General features: G+C 49.4%; 2 protein-coding genes across 4 annotated transcripts; both read right to left on the bottom strand.

The window, feature by feature from the left end:
- Nucleotides 1-1,119: 1,119 nt before the first annotated feature.
- On the bottom strand, nt 1,120-2,010 carry ier2a (immediate early response 2a). The gene has a single exon (XM_029159772.3). The coding sequence runs from the start codon at nt 1,784-1,786 to the stop codon at nt 1,205-1,207; it is 582 nt and encodes a 193-aa protein (XP_029015605.1). The 5' UTR covers nt 1,787-2,010; the 3' UTR covers nt 1,120-1,204.
- A 3,012-nt stretch (nt 2,011-5,022) lies between these two features.
- Nucleotides 5,023-14,954, bottom strand: LOC114860823 (nucleus accumbens-associated protein 1-like). Of its 3 annotated transcripts, none has more exons than XM_029159737.3 (9): nt 14,627-14,954; nt 11,752-11,905; nt 11,005-11,277; nt 10,313-10,919; nt 10,068-10,238; nt 9,373-9,478; nt 9,088-9,185; nt 8,492-8,755; nt 5,023-8,103 (listed from the first exon to the last, which is right to left on the bottom strand). In XM_029159737.3, exons 2-9 carry the CDS (start codon nt 11,875-11,877, stop codon nt 8,027-8,029), a joined length of 1,722 nt encoding a protein of 573 aa, XP_029015570.1. In that variant the 5' UTR covers nt 11,878-11,905; nt 14,627-14,954; the 3' UTR covers nt 5,023-8,026. The 3 variants fall into 3 exon arrangements, with proteins under 3 accessions (XP_029015570.1, XP_029015571.1, XP_029015572.1); XM_029159738.3 differs by lacking the exon at nt 14,627-14,954 and adding an exon at nt 14,021-14,551; XM_029159739.2 differs by lacking the exon at nt 14,627-14,954 and adding an exon at nt 13,342-14,009.
- Between the last annotated feature and the right edge of the window lie 933 nt (nt 14,955-15,887).

Raw genomic sequence — 15,887 nt, 5'->3', positions numbered from 1 at the left:
CTAGATATTAAAGCCAGATGCTCCTTTAGTGTAGTGGAGGTCCAGTCTTAGCAGTTCATTCTTTTCCATTGGCGATACATCACAGTAGTGTGTGTGTGTGTGTGTGTGTGTGTGTGTGTGTGTGTGTGTGTGTGTGTGTGTGTGTGTGTGTGTGTGTGCGTGTGTTTTCACAAGCATTTCCACACAGTTCCGGCCTCTCCTCCCTGTCCTGTTCACACAACTTGGCTTCTCTGGTTTCAGCCGGAAGCCTAAGAGCCCGGTGGGGCCTCACACAGACCCCCTTCACATTCCTTCCTGTGTTCTCCTGTCCGGCCCCCTCCCCCCAACGCAAACACTCACAGCCGCCGGTGAATCCCGGTGCAGCCGTACTTGTGCGGGCATTTCCCCTTTACAGCCATGCATGAATAAATAAAAGATGGATTCTGACTCAAACCCAGTGTGTTCTGTTTAGAGGAGCGCTCCTGGAACACTTGACGATGATCTCAGTCATTTGTTACTGTCCTGTTTGTTTAACCTTTTGCACTCTGCTGTTGAACCCCAACCAACAGCCGTCGCCTTCACTTTACTGTGTTCAGACAAAGGTGAAGCCCTTAAAGCCTTTGTCGCTGCGGGTGTGGGGCCTCTCAGCTGCTCCACAGCCCCCCGGACCCCCGCTCTCCTTTCTGGACGCTCCTCGATTGTCCCAGCTTTTGTTCTGCAGATCGGTGTGGGGGAAGTGGAGCTGTGGACGTGGGAGCAGACGTCTTCACACCCAGACTTGTTCCCTGTCACTCGCACGCACCCCCATGCACCACTTTCACACGGATTATCTCACGCCTAAAGAATGTCTCCGCCGTCACGTGGTTCGCTATTGTTGAGTAATATGTGACACAAACACGTCAGGTCAGACTTAGTAGAAGGCATTTAATAAATATTGAGGTAGACGTGGTCAGTGGATCATTTTACACGTAATTCCGTCAGCTTCACACAGTCAACGCCCTTAAACACTCCATCTGAAGCAGGGTTTAACACAGGTCTGTGCGAACGTCCATGAAGGCAGCTTAAAGTCCACACGAAGCAGTTCTCCGAGTTCCGCCTTCGGTCCAGTCCCTGGTCCGTGTCACCGGGACTATTGCGCACCGGGGCGCATCCGGCCGACGGCTCCGCGGCGCGCGCTCGGGGCCGCGCAGAGAAAGTTGGGTTCCTTTGCTCTTTGCGCGTGGCTTCAACACACGGCGACGGCTCTGTGCAGAGGCACGGGGGCCGCGGACGCGCCCGCGTCGCCGCCGCAGCTCACGTAGTCCATCAAAACAGCGCCGGCAATGACGTGGTGTTGCGCGGGGATTCCCTGCTCGAGTTTCGCCTTCTTGCACGGCAGAAAGTCCGGTTCGGCCGCCGCCTTGCTCCGTCTCTTCCTGGAGCGCTCCGGGCTCGCGGGGCGCACGTTCTCCTTGTTCTCCGCGCCGGCGTGTGCGCGTGCGTCACGCGGCGGCTCTGTGGGAGCACCCGCCACCTCCTCGTGCGCAGGCTGAGGCTGTTGGGGCGTCAGAGCCCCGTGACCCCGGGGCTCCTGCGCAGCGGCCGCGCGCTCCGTGGGCTTCTCGTGCGCGTGGTGCCCCTGTTCCCAGTCCGACGCGCCGGGTTCTGCCGCCGCCTGGGCCTCGTGGTAGATGTCCCGGGCGGATTTCATCACCAGGGACAGCAGGAGGCTCCGGTGGAGGCGGAGACCCCCCCTCTGCGTGCGGGAGCTGTACAGCTTCCCCAACGCCACCACCATGATCCGCTTGGCCTCGGCGCTGACCTCCATCACAGCAACGCAGTCCAGGACAAACAATCGGGCTTGATTTGTTGATTCAGGTCTCTCCCCCGTGACTTCACACACAGACACAATACAGACCGGGCGCGGGACAACTGCTACTTATCACCTCGTTGACGTCATTCGCCCAGCGTCATCCGACGAGGCTCCGCCCACCGGCCTCACACCAAGGCCTGCTATTTCCAACGGTCCGGCAACAACTGGGTGGACAGCTGTGGCTATTTTCATCTGTCAAGACGAGACAGCGCAACTACAACGTAGAGAAGCGTCACGAGCCTTCTGCAAAAAACACCTAGAAACAAACCACACATCGGAATATATTTAAATACCAACACATGCAACGCTAAAGACTTCAGAACACATAGAAAAGGTAAATACATGCAGGTTTACTGTAATTAAAACATCTGCATTATATAAAAAAAATACCAACATGGTTTATTTATTTTTACTATGCGTGTTTCACATTCTCTGTGGACAAAAGAGGAATGTTTTATTTTTGCTTTCTTTGGAAAGGACAGTAAACACCTTAATGTCTCCATGCTGCTGCAGACAAAAGAATTTCCCCATCATCAGATTAATAAAGTCTGTGTAATCTTATCTTATCTCATCTTGTCTTATCTTACCTTATATTGTCTTTATATGTTCCATCTATTGGTTTGTTTATATGATCCATCTATTGGTTTGTTTATATGATCCATCTATTGGTTTGTGTTCACTTCAACAGCTAAGGTTTATAATAAACACATGTATTTAGGTGCAATTGGTCATAAAGTCTATGTAATGTAACACATGCCAATAAAAGGTTGTTCAGTACTAAATCAAGTTAATGGTGATAAGTCAATTAAATTTGTTTGTTTAGTTTAATGTGTGTTCTGTAGCTGAAATTGTGTAACATGGAAAAGTCTAATTCTGTAAATGTCTTTGTTTGACACTGTAGCAATCGAATCTTTTTCTCCATCTCTATTTTTAGCTCGTCTATCTGGAATAGACAAGAAAATACCAGCCTCTGAGCTCCTTTCCAGTCTCACCCATCCCCCAGTGTGTTGCTTCCTTTTGCAGGAAAACAGAATAGAGGGGGAGCGAGAGGGGGGTGTTGGGTTAGCAGACACATGCCCATATAAAGCACATCCTGCCGCTGTAAAACATGCAGAGGAAAACCCATGACGTGTGTGGAAGCCCTCGTTTCCTGAAGCCATTTAAAGCAACTGTAGCGGGTTGCGTCAGAGTCTGTCACTTCCCAGAGCTCATATATGGGCAGTGGAATCCAGCTGCTCAGGTTTTATAGTGACCAGAAGTTGCTCGTGAGGAATTTGCACTATGCAGTGAATTGTTTTTTGTTAAGGCAACAACAGCATGTCTGTTGTGGACGGCAACAGCCCCATATTTGTTGTAACTGTTAGGATTTATTTAAATTCAACATGCATAAATTATAATGAAATTATAGTTATCTAGATTTTAGTTTCCCCATGTTTAAAGCATATTGTCCTGAATTCACACTGATGCAATGAGTCATTGAGGATTCACCTACCCGTAACAGTCTGCTGTGGAAGGGCGCCCTCGTGTGGTCATGTTATGGAACTGACGCTACGTTGTCGATTGGAGCCCATTGGTTGGAGATTAATGGAGTCTATAGGCGAAGCATCCCCGCAAGCCTCACCAAGCATCAAACTTTTCTTATTTATTTCTTACACAAGTAACTTATGACAGATAATACATTTTACTTAATAACATAACAAAACAAATGAAGGAGTTTGCTAGTAGCATTGAGTGTGTATTGCATGAAAAGGGGATGTATCTAAAAAATGATCTTATTAATTAAATACTTTATCTATTGAGTAATTCTTGTGAGGTCTGGGTTGCTTGTGTAAGGCAGTTTTCACAGCACCTTTCATTGTAATTAATACTTTAATTAATATTAAAAAGACATTCTTCAGAGAGTACATCTGATGACCGCTAGGTGGCGCCACGAGACAGGAGTTAGCTAATTATAAGCAGAAGTTCATGAAAAGCTGCTGTAAGCACAACCTAACTTTAAAGGAGAGCTATCAGGGTCTTGAAAAGCAGAGTGTGAAGGGGTTGTCCAAATCCTGAAGGATATTAACTTCTATAAAAGCACATACTCACGACTTCATTGGTGATTATGGGATTTTAAAGAGTTGGATCGAGGCTGGCAGTTATGTAACCATAACACTGAAATTAATCTCTTTCTGAGCAGCTATGCACTAAACATGCTTTAATTAATGTCACTCCACTAGGGGGCAGTAGATCCCCACAACAAGCAGCCTGGTCCAGACACAAACCACCTTTGTGTTTTAGTCCCTGCCAGTCTTTATCAACTATATGTTAATTTTGTTCAGAGCAAATAAGACAGTGGGTATTTGATTTATTTTCCTATCTGATGGGTTTGAAGTGTGCTGCCCTCAGCTGCCCCATCTTTTGGCCAGCTGTCGTGTTTGACATCAAACTCTAGGTGGTGCTAAAAGGAAAAGTTGTCTCCTTATAAAAAAGGGCAAAGGTTTAATGATACTTATACAAAGTGTTTATCTCATAAAGGGTTAAATTCACATTATTAGTGCACATGTTCTGGATTCATTGATCGGGTTGCACTAATATGAGAAATAATGTTATTAGTTATTTTATAGGTTTAATTTAAAGCAATTTTTGAAGCTGATGATTTTATTCAGTATAAAAAATGTATAATACATTAAATGTCACAAACTTTTTTAAAGTTATCAAGTCAATTTATATTTAATTAATTCATATTTTTTAAAAAGGTAATATTAATATAAAGTAATTTTTAAGTTGATGCTAACAAGCAGATTGATTTGTATAGGATTTCTTTTAATTGTTGAGTTGGTAGAGATGTAAAAAATTGCCACTGGTCCCACGAGGCATCCTTTTCTCATCTATGTAGAAAACAAAAACTAGACTATAACCAAATTAAGACTGAAACGATTGTGAGCTGACGTGTTCATTGAGCATGACAAAGCACAGGGCAGCCTCCAGGTGGGAGAACTGAAGTGTGCATCGAGATGACGGTCAGCTGGAGTTTTATGAAAATTGCCTCACGAGTTACTTCACAGTTCACAGTGAATACAGATAGTGTCTTTTGATTTAAAGAAATTCGAATAACACTTATATTTATAAATAATTTTCTACATTTAAGGCAAATGTTTACAGATACAAATGTTTATTTAATATTCCAGTAATAAACAATCAGACAGAAATTGTTACAAATCTTTTATTAAGATATTTAATCCATTTCAACATTTTCTATGATTTGTATTTATTTATTTTACAGTCGTTAATGTGCAATTATCTTTGATAATGTTGGGTCACAGTTACAGGGCTTTCACAAAGTTATTGGCACTTGGAACACAGAAAGAATAGGATGAGCAGTACAGGAGGTCCACTGGCGCTACAGGGTTACAGAGGGCAGGGAGCAGGGGTGAAGACATGGGCAGACCAATTACCGCACAGGTTGTGAAGAAGCACTGAGTTTGGGTAAATATATACCTCATGCTGTGAGTGCACAACAAACAATTTGACCTCTATGAGTGTGTCTATATATAATATACAGTTTTATCTATACAGTTATATAATATTATTTATATATGTACTGTGTAGTGACAAAAGGTTCCCCATGCCGTGCCACACCTTATCTATTCAAGTGTGTAGGTTTATATGTTTTGTGAAATGTAAACACAAATGCTAGGTTTAGAAATAACAAACCATTAGACTTCTCCTCAAATGCACAAAAAGTAAAAGGTGTTCACAAGGAGGTTGTGGGCAAACCTGATGTTTACCAGGTCACGATTAGCAGGATTTAAATCATTGTTATTTCTAAACAGCAGATTCAGCTAATTGCGGTTTAGGCCATAAACTGGACCAATGAGTCACGACAGCAGGATTTTCCGACTTTGTCCGTGTTACAGTGTTGACATTTCATTTGCTGCTGCTTTTGTGAAAGCAGACCGCTATTGCTTCCTTGGAATCAATGTGGATTCACTGGTGACATTTCAGCTCCAGTCAGTGACTCAGACTGAAGCACAGATCTTTTAGTTGGTCGCTGTGTAGCATAGTTATCACTTCTTGGTCCCCCCTAAAAATGTCAATCATTATATTCTAGTTTAAAGAACACTTTTCTAAGAACTAAGCAGCTAACATTTTTCATCTCAGCTAGTTTTAGTTTTTGCCTGTATTACGTTTAATTTATTCTGAAGCATTTGGGGGCTCAAAGAGAAGTGAAACATTTTTGACAAAATTAAACCTTGTCACAATGAAAACGCACATTTGACTGTAGCTAGAAACAGCCGAAAGCCATTAGGCAAATTAAACCTGCACATTGTAACTGAGCTTGAACGACCCCAAAAAACGCCACTTTGCCTCTGAAACAAGAACAAACTTGTGGAAGTGAAACGCGGCAGCAGCTGCATGAAGGACAGGAAGCACAACAGTCAAAGATACTGAGGAGGTAAGTGGAGGTGCTCATGTTGCATCTACAGTCAAATGCAAAACTGAGGTTTTATTGTCATTGCCCTTCCTGAATACGTACACGGTACTGCATCTTTGTTCTGTCCAAGTAAAGTCATGGTTATATTATATCTGAACAATAATGAAAATAAGTTGCACTGTGTATGTCATTCTTGCTATTTTCCTGTAAGATTAACTACATGGTGGAAGCATTTGTGGTTTACTTTTCAGAAAAATAAAAGTCTTTGCAGTAGGAGACAATGATCCGTGATGTGTAAGAGCGTTTCGTCTTTCCAAAGTCAGACCCTGACCGCGTTCATGTATACACACCTGCAACAGAGATGATGAACCCCTGCACTGGCCTCCAGTCAGAGGTCACCATGCATTCAAAGGTTCCTAGCAAACATCAGCTTAAACATAAAAAGGTCACTCTGGACATTTTATAATCAGATGCATCCAGCAACAGAAAGGAAGAACACTTGGGATTGACCTCAACAGTCTTGATTATTTACAGTAGGTGTTTGTGCCACGTTCTGAACAAGAAACACAGGCAGATATGGAAAGAAATAATTACAGTTTCCACCTAAACGGGGTGACTGCTACGCGTTTCTCAAAAAGGTGCATGAACCACTGGTTCTTCTCAATAAGGTGCAGAAACCTCCACTCTAACCTTACACAGAAGGTGCAAAAGTATTTCAAACTCCAAAAAAAAAATCAGCCATTTTGATTTTGTGTAATAAGGAGGTGGTGTATTGAAGGAGGACACACAAATGAGGAAACTACATACGAGAGGAAACGACTTCTTTGCCATCAAACACGTGGATAGTACCATAAAACCTATTTGCTTCCATCAACATCGCCTCCTCCTTGACATTACCACCCGACAGCTCTCAGCTTATTGATTCAACATAAAAGGCACGTTCCACTATCGCCCAATTATTTCCTGTGACTTTGAGTCTGCGGCTTCTTTCTTTCCCCAATGACGTCAATGCAAAGACGAAACGAGCTGAGTTGGGCCAATATAATCTATCTAAAGAATTTTAAAAACTGTGGGGCCAGTGTTTTGTTCAAGGAGGGGAATGTTGCCGGTCGGCGACCTAACGAGGCGGTGATCACAGACAACAGCCTCATTTGCGTTTCAAGGTGGTGAACGGGACATGAAAGGCTTCAAATTTAGCAGTTCAACTGCTCGTTACATCACTTTGTACTGTAAAATAAAGATAAAAATAAACGACTGAGGGTCCTATAATAAGACTGCGTAATAGGTTTTTCTGCAAAAATAGCACTTTTCCTTTCCGACTAGACTCCTTTCAGTAAAACATTAAGATCGAGATTTTAAAACAATCCCTCTCACTGTCTCCGCTCACACCGTTCCAGGCATGGGCGCCGGTATAAATATAGTTTATCTTCTAAAAATATGACCATCTTTGATTACCTCTTGCTTTACAATCATCTCAGTAAAAAGCTTTTCCCCCTTCTCTCTGGATCACTTTTCAGCTTATGCTAAACACTTTGAAAACAGAGAAACACATGAGATACATAGTGTGTCTCCAAGACACTGCACAGTGATACGCGAGTGAGCTTCTCTGGTATCGTGAGAGGTGCGGTGGGGTCGGGAATACTTGCAGAGGATGCGAATGGAGGAAGAACAAGTAGTGTTAATCGTTTTAATAACCTACGGTAAATTTAGTTCCGTTCCCGTGGCTGGAATACAAGTTGTCAGGTTTGCATAGAGAGAAATGCCACTGACACTTACATTCAGTACATTGGCCCCCTCTGCTCCAAGCCATGTCCTATTCCTCCACAGGCTGCACCAGTAAGTCCCCACCCACCACCTGCATGTCAGGGAATGTATTTAATAAGCAACAGCGGATGCGCTTACACATCTTAAAAAGACAAGGGGAGGCAGAGGGCAGCGAGGCGGAAACTGAGCACCCTCTTCCTCTGTCTCTAATTCCATTGTACAGTCATAAAGCAAAAAACGAAAAAAAAACAAAAAAAAAAAAAAACAGGTTGTCATGTCCTGGTTACATCAGGGTAACAACTGTTGACCCCAGTGTAGAGTAGAGAGTCGGATGTGAGAGATCAGCGTGGGCCAAAGTGTGAGGAGGCAAGCCGAGCTGGGAAATACTGGTACGTGAGCCGCCGAGCTTCAACCTCGCCCCCCGGACGCAGTTCAAAATAACGGTCCTCCATCCCCGCCCACACCTGGTAGTGATTCACCTGAAGAGCCGCCGGACTCCATGCCGGCGCCTCCGGCGGCCTCCAGAGCGGCCGGGTCGAACGCCTGCTCGGCCCCCAGGCCGTCGTCCTCGGCCTTCACGCCGTCGGGCAGGAAGGCGGAGTAGGCGTCGCTCTCGGCCATCAGCAGCTTCAGCTTGGGGATCCAGCTCTTGCGGACGACGCGGCGGGCGTTGGTGCACATGTCGGCCGCGATGGCGTTCATCTCGCTCTCTTTGAAGCTGGTGGCGAAGTTCTGGCAATAAACTGACATGAGAAGGAAATAAATTACAAAAAACTATTCAAACGTTTAGGTTGTGTAGATGCCGCCCCCTAGTGGTCAATCAGGTGTATTACATTTTAGTTTCTAATCTTAATCATTAAGAGGCAGTAGGTGGTGAGTAATCTAATCTTCACACTCATCCCTCAGTGGTGACACCTAACTTTTAATCAATTCCTAATTAATAACTAATAGTTCATTTCCTCCTTCATGAACAACACTACTGTACGAAAGCATGTGCTCAGTCTGGATCAAATCTTTGCAAGCGAATGCTCAAATTGTTTGCATGCTTGTGGGCAAACACCCACAGTGCGCTCACATTTGACCGCGTGCAGCACTCTGTTGTCCAGGGGCTTGCGGCTCGGGTCGTTGGTGGACGAGCGGATGCCTGTTCCGCAGCTGTTGGCCAGCGTGTTCCTGATGCGGAGAGAGGAAAATGAGCGTCGGAGAACACAGAGCAGAGGCAGGCAAAAATAGTCGCCCCATCCCTCCCCATGCATGCAGATAAAAAAAGACAACTTTAATTTCTATATTAAAAGGGTTTTTGCTAACTTTACATGAAACGCTGGCAGAAATAGACTCGGGCGAGAAAGGAAGAAGAGACCTGTCAAAGAAGGCGGCCAGCAGCCTCCTCAGCAGCACCTTGTGTCTGGTCCCCGCGCTCACGTGACAGTTCATGAGCTGGGCTCGTGATATATACACAGACGTACCTGCAACGAGAAGAGCCACACAAATGAGCCACCGAGTATGACTCACACGCGGGTTCTTCATGGCACATATCACTGTAGAGTTCGTAGTTTGCGGCTTAGCGATAACGTCCGGATCTTCCCTCTGCTTCACCTCAACACAGGAGTTGTTCATCTGGTATCTATTGTGATTCATATCGAACAGTGCGGCTTCAGGCTGAGGGGGTGCAGGGAGGGGGCTGCGCTCCAGTTGTGCGTCAGACGGTAGTTTTGAGCATTCATTTGTCTCTTTCATTTCTCACCCACATCTTAAAACAAATATCAACGTCCAGTAATTTTTTATAGCGTGATTGTACATTCCTGCACTTTCTCTAAAACAGCCTTTTATGTGGCTTTGTTTTGTTAACAGCTTCAAACCTCTCTCTCTCTCTCTCTCGTTGTGGTACAGTACACTGAGTGGTGTGTAACCCAGCCTGTAAGGTAACACACTGTCACAGGATATCCTTGACATAAACACACGGGTCACGTGGGCCCCACTGCTGAACAATCTGCGACCCGAGCCCGGTCACTGGAGGACGCCCTCGCTGCCTTCAGGCCCGTTCACAGAGCTCACCTGAGACTAGCTCCAGCTTCTCAGCGGGGTCTCCGTCCTCGTACAGTTTGGGGTGACAGCGGTTGCCTATCTGAGCGATGAGTTCCGCCGGGAGACACGTCAGGTCCCGCCCTCGCATGCGGCCCCGCGTCTCCGTGTGGTCCGGCAGCGCCTCCACGCGCTCGCCAGCAGCTGGAGAGAGAGCGCGAGGTCCAATTAGAACACGCAGACGGCGCACATCATAATACCTGCGTCCGCAGCCTTACCGGCTGCTCCCATGTTGAGCATGCTGTACATGGTATACATGTTGCAGATTTGCCTGTACTGCTCCTCGGCACATTCGTCCGCCCCCTCCTCCTCCTCTTCGTCGTCATGGTAGCTAATGGGCGAGTCACTAGTGTAGGTGCTCAGAGTGCCAGGACTGGCACCTTCTGACACAGTGAGACCGGCTGCAAAGCCGCCGTTGGTGGCGCCGGTGCCGCCGCCGGCCGGCCCGGTGGTGGCCCCCATGCCCATGGCCAGGCCCAGCGTGCCGGGGCTCTGGATGGCGCTGCCCCGCACCGCCTCCTGGGAGTAGCGGGCCGCCTTCCGGGCCCCGGCCCCTCCCCCCGCCCCGGCGCCGCCGCCGTCTCGGCTGCTGCCGCCCTCCCAGAGTCGCTTGGCCACGGGGGTGCAGACCACCGAGTAGGGGGCGGCCGCCTCCGGCGGCCCGGCCGGCTGCTCTGTCTTCACCCGCGACACGAGCGGGAGCGGCGTCAGCGAGGAGGCCGGGCGCGGCGCGCTGCTGCCGGTCTGCGTCACGGGGCTCTGGGGTTCCGAAGGCGGCGCCTCCTCTGCGTGGAGGCCCTGGGAGTCGCAGCTGGGTGAGGAGACCTAAAAACAAACGCACGCGTTACCGGGCGCGATCAACTAAAAGATGCACGATCAATGTAACAGACTGCAACTGCTTCAGCTTCACCTTGAGGAAGAATTCCGTGCCTTTCTCCATGATCTGCTGGATCTGCAGGAATCCGGCGGTGTACATGAGCAGAAACTGGTCCCCCACCGTCATGCTGAGGCGGCCCGTGTAGCAGAAGGACAGGATCTGCTGGAAGCTCTGGGGCTGCACAGCCGGCGGCAGCTCCACCACGGTGGGGCTCGGCTCGTTGCCGCCGCCTCCTCCGCCGTTGCTGCTGCTGCTGAAAAGGTCTCGGAAATACGAACTGCTGGCAGCCAGAACGGCTCGATGAGCCTGGAAGCAGACAAGTTAGGGAACATGAGTCATATGAGGGAGTGGTTTATTGTTTATTAAGTCTGAGGAGATGTTTAGTAAACAGAAGCAAACAGATAATAAATGAGTCTAAACAACTTGGTTAGAAATTCCTAATATTACTGAACAGAAAATCATTAATAGAAGATAAGTAATAGTTACATGAAAAAATATCAAACACAAAAAGTGCAATAATTGCAAAGTCCAACATTTGTTTGAGAGTTTAAAACTCACAACGGAGAGGTTTTTTTAATTACGTGTCACCAGAGCTATTGACATTTACAGTAAAGACTACAAGTGACTAAGATGATAAGGTCGAACTGCTGAGAAAGGCGTCATCTGAATCTCTGTATCAGTCAGTGGTGAATGACGCTTTGTCTGTCACATCTACAGAGTTACAGCTTAGACTTTGTGCGTCCTCAGGCTCCGGGGCCACAGTGAGAACCCGCTCCGTACCTTGAAGGCGTGGCCTTTGACCACCACGGAGACGTCGCAGTAAAGGCCCTGCAGCCGCTGCTCGTTCAGACACTCTAAGACGTTGTTGCCGAAGTTGGGGATCGCCATCTGGAGGGTCTGGGCCATGGTGCGCCTACGCACACCACCGAAGGGTCTTAGGAGAGCAGACAGGGAGACAGAGGCTTAACATGGGCACAGCGAGTGATGCAGGCGCCGCTTGATACACGTGGGTTAAACATGGGGCCGGAGATTCGACCCTTCGCTAAATGGGAGTCGTGGTTCCAGCTGCAGAGCCAGCGACCAAAAGGACACAAAAGCACTTTCATCCTGTGTGGGTGCCTCTGTATGAGGGGGGGGGGGTCCTCAGACGAGGAGGTGTGATGTGGCAAGGCTCTGTCAACAGACAGAAAGTTGGAGAACAAAGCAGGTGAGGAACAGATACGGGACGCGGCTGGCAGCCGCTCGCTGGGTCCAAACGTGCTCAGACCTAAAGCTCGTGTTTATTACTGCAGCTCATTATCCATAGAAAACACACACACATGAAGAGTGAGGCTGACTGGAGGCTTCTGGCAGGACGCTGGCATTTAAACCAAGGTTCTGTGGAGGCCTGCAGAGAGGCGTCCACATCACATTAAGGTGATGCGTCACTTGAGAATAGCAGTGGCTCAGTAAAAGCCTTTTTATCTTCCATGAGCTCTAAAAACCCAGCGTCCGCCCAAATCTGGGTCAGGTTCTGTGTAATAGCATGTTTCAATTCACTGCCCTCAACACACACAGACAAACATACCCTCCTGCCCAGCGCCCTCTATACAGGGCCTGTCGATATGCAGTCAAAGGGAACTAATGCGTTTGAATGCTGTGTTCGGGCTGGATGCAGCAAAACATTAGGACGCCGCACCAAAGCACAAGCAAAAGCAAAAGTGATGCACGGATGCACGGTGCACAAACACGTACACGCCACACAGCGAGGGAACTGACTCAGGACCACCCTTCCAGGGCCACATTACCAACTTTGGCGAGGCTGACGGATGGAGGGAGCTGCCCCATCATATCCAGAGCCTTTGGTTTGGGAGCCAGCCAAGCTCCAGGGCAAAGAGAAATGCTCTCTTTGTCTCCGTCTCACTCAGGCTCCCTCTCCCTCATACTAAAACACAGATGCACACGCACGCACGCGCGCGCAAGCTCAAACAAACCCACAAAAGGCACACTGAGTCACACACAGGCATTAGACAATAGTGCTTGTTTACAGTTTGGCGAGCCACAGTAAGCACACATGCGTGCACAGAGGGACACACCAACACGGAGCTGAGAGCAGGGTGTGTTTGCACAGTTTGTCCTGACAGTGAGGGAGAATGTGGCTGTGTGTGTGTGTGTGTGTGTGTGTGTGTGTGTGTGTGTGTGTGTGTGTGTGTGTGTGTGTGTCTTTATGCACCAAGGAGGGGCCGTGGGGCCTGCAGAGACCAAAGGGATCATCTCAGGTCCTTATTCTATTCACTGTATAGACTGCAGTCAGATCTCATGCAAACCGGCCTGAGGAGAAAGTAGGTCAGCGCTCAACGACAAATCTTCCCGAGGTTTTGCCTGACTTACAGTTGATGCTACGACGGGTCAGCTGTGAACGTGTGGGCGACTTGTTTCCAGCTCTGTGATACAAAGCTGCAGGAGCTGAGAGCGTGATTACTGTGGAGTCATTACTGAGGCTGGCGCACAATGCATTCCATCTATAGGCATTTCCTGGTTCTCGCGTGCCCGCATGGCTGCGCTACTCCTATCAGCAGGTTATTGTTGAATCAGCTGGACCCCCCCCCCACCCCCCCAAACCTCACGAACTTATTAAACTCCATATTGCTGAGGATGAGAGGTCCAAACGTGAAAGGGTTCCGGATGATGTCTCGGAGCATTCACGCAGCTCACGCGCACCGGGGTGCCCGCACTGTGTGCCAGGCTCCCAGCTCCCATCCACGGTGGGTGGTGTGTGTGTGTGTGTGGGGGGGGGGGTCCTCTAAACACGATCGCCCTCAACGCTGTTTACGGGCCATCAAACGGATGTCGAGCGGACGGACCCGAACGCGCGTCGTGCTCACGCTCGCGTGGCCCGCGGCGCAGAGGCGTCAGGACCCGTGCGCCGCGGGCCTCCGGCGGCGGCTAGCGGCTATGCTAACGGGCGCCGCCGTGCAATGACTCGGGCTCGCCGTCCACCTCGCGCACGGTGTCAGGCATTCCCGCGAGTGCTCCGCGCCGCGACCGACAAGATGAACGAGACACTTACTGCCTGCGCGGACGTGGGAGCTGCGCCGCGCCGCGCCGCGCCGCGCCGCGCCGCCGGTCGTCCAGCTCAGATGTGGCTTATTTAAATATGTCGGTGATGGGGGAGATCGCTCCCCCCGCCGCTCGCCATTCTACCGACATCAACAGGTCATCCCGGGACACGCAGCAGCTGAGGGCGAGCCAGACGGAACCAGTGCGGCACGGAGCGGAGGGGGTGTGGGGGGGAGAGAGAGAGAGAGAGAGAGAGAGAGGGGGGGGGGGGGGTCGAGCACAACAAGGCACAGTTCTTTACGACCGGTGCTCGCGAGCCAAAAACCCCGGCTGCCAGCGCATTTTCGCATATTTGCGAGAGGAGACGCGCGGAGTTAACCGTTTAGGCGCAACCACAGCGCCAGAATGGAGCGGCGCGTCGGGCTCAAGTTTAGAACCCGTCCCCTCTCAGCCCAAACTTTTATGGTCCCGTATCTTGACCGCTCCTCATCAACCACCTAAGCCCATGGCGCCAGCTAGGGACGCCGGGAGACATCCTTCCTCCCCCCCCTCCTCCGGCCCCGTCGCCGCCGCCGCCGCCGCCGGGACGCGTCGCACGGCGGCGGACGCCACTCACCCCCTCGCTGGGAAGTCGCTGCAGCGCGTCGGTTCACAGGAGGAGACGCAGCGCTCGCTCCGCTCGCCGTCCCTCGCCGCGGGCAGCCATTCAGTGTGAGCGCGGCGCGGATCGCAGAGCCATCGAGGGCGGCGCGGCGTCCCAGGGGAGTGCGGAGCGCAGAGCCACTGATCGCGCGGAACAGACGAGCGGCGAGACGAGCATGACGCGCTCGTCGCTCAGTCGCATGATCGCTGCGAGCGCAGCCTCAATTTGGGGAGACCTGCCCCGCGGCGTGGACTGTTTGCGCATTGGCACAGCGATAGCGGCAGCCTGCGAGGAGAGAGCGCCCCCCCCCCCCTCTCTCTCCCTCCCTCTCTCTCCGCATTTGAGCGATAGAACAGGGGAAAGTAGGCCGCGTGTACTTATTTAACTCGCGTGAACCCGGCGCGCGCATATAAAGCAGGGACGCGGCCGCGCCCCTGATGGACCGTAAACAAGTGGGACTCTGTGCTAAACGCAGACTGCCGCATCACACCTGCACACAGACCCGCCGTCAGCGCACGTGGACCGGCTTCAGCCCAGACGAAGGCCCCGCTGCGCTCCACACGCTCCACCATGTCCGTGCACCGTCCTCCTCCATGTAGATACGTCTACATTGAACTCTGAGTCACACACACACACACACACACACACACACACACACACACACTGAGCAGATTAATGTGAATAAATCAGCAGCTTATGCTGAGAGGAAAACAAAAACAGTAGCAAGTGACTTTTGTGGGAGGAAACAGGAACCGAAGCTGAGAAAGTGTCTGTTTGTGAGGACCGTGCCACCGCATGACATCATCCGTTCACGGCACCTACTTCTATTTTTTGAAGGTAATTTGAGTAAAAATCCAGTTGAGGTGGTGCCGAAGAGAAGCAGCCGCCGTCTTCTGTCTGTGAAACGTCAGGCTTCGAGGCGCTCTGTTCACTTCCCATGTCTTAAGTTTTGCATATTCTGTGTGATCGTCATATATATGTGTGTGTGCATTTATACACACAAAGAGCCACATGAGGTAGATTGTGTGACTGTGACTCTGTGGTTTCATTAAATTATCTTGAGCAGCCAGTAGAACTGAAAAGTGTTAAAGCTCCTTCACATTCTATACGTTTTAGAGAATTTACAGACAACGTGAAACTTTAAAGAATTGTGAACAGTAGCTTTTATTTACATGATCCAGTGGTTTAAATCAAAGCTTTGGAGGTTCATGCCATTCATTCAGATGGATGATGT

The sequence above is a fragment of the Betta splendens genome, chromosome 8 (genome assembly GCF_900634795.4).
Source record: "Betta splendens chromosome 8, fBetSpl5.4, whole genome shotgun sequence".
In the NCBI taxonomy this organism is placed as follows: Eukaryota; Metazoa; Chordata; class Actinopteri; order Anabantiformes; family Osphronemidae; genus Betta; species Betta splendens.
This window is presented reverse-complemented; position numbering and strand designations above follow the sequence as displayed.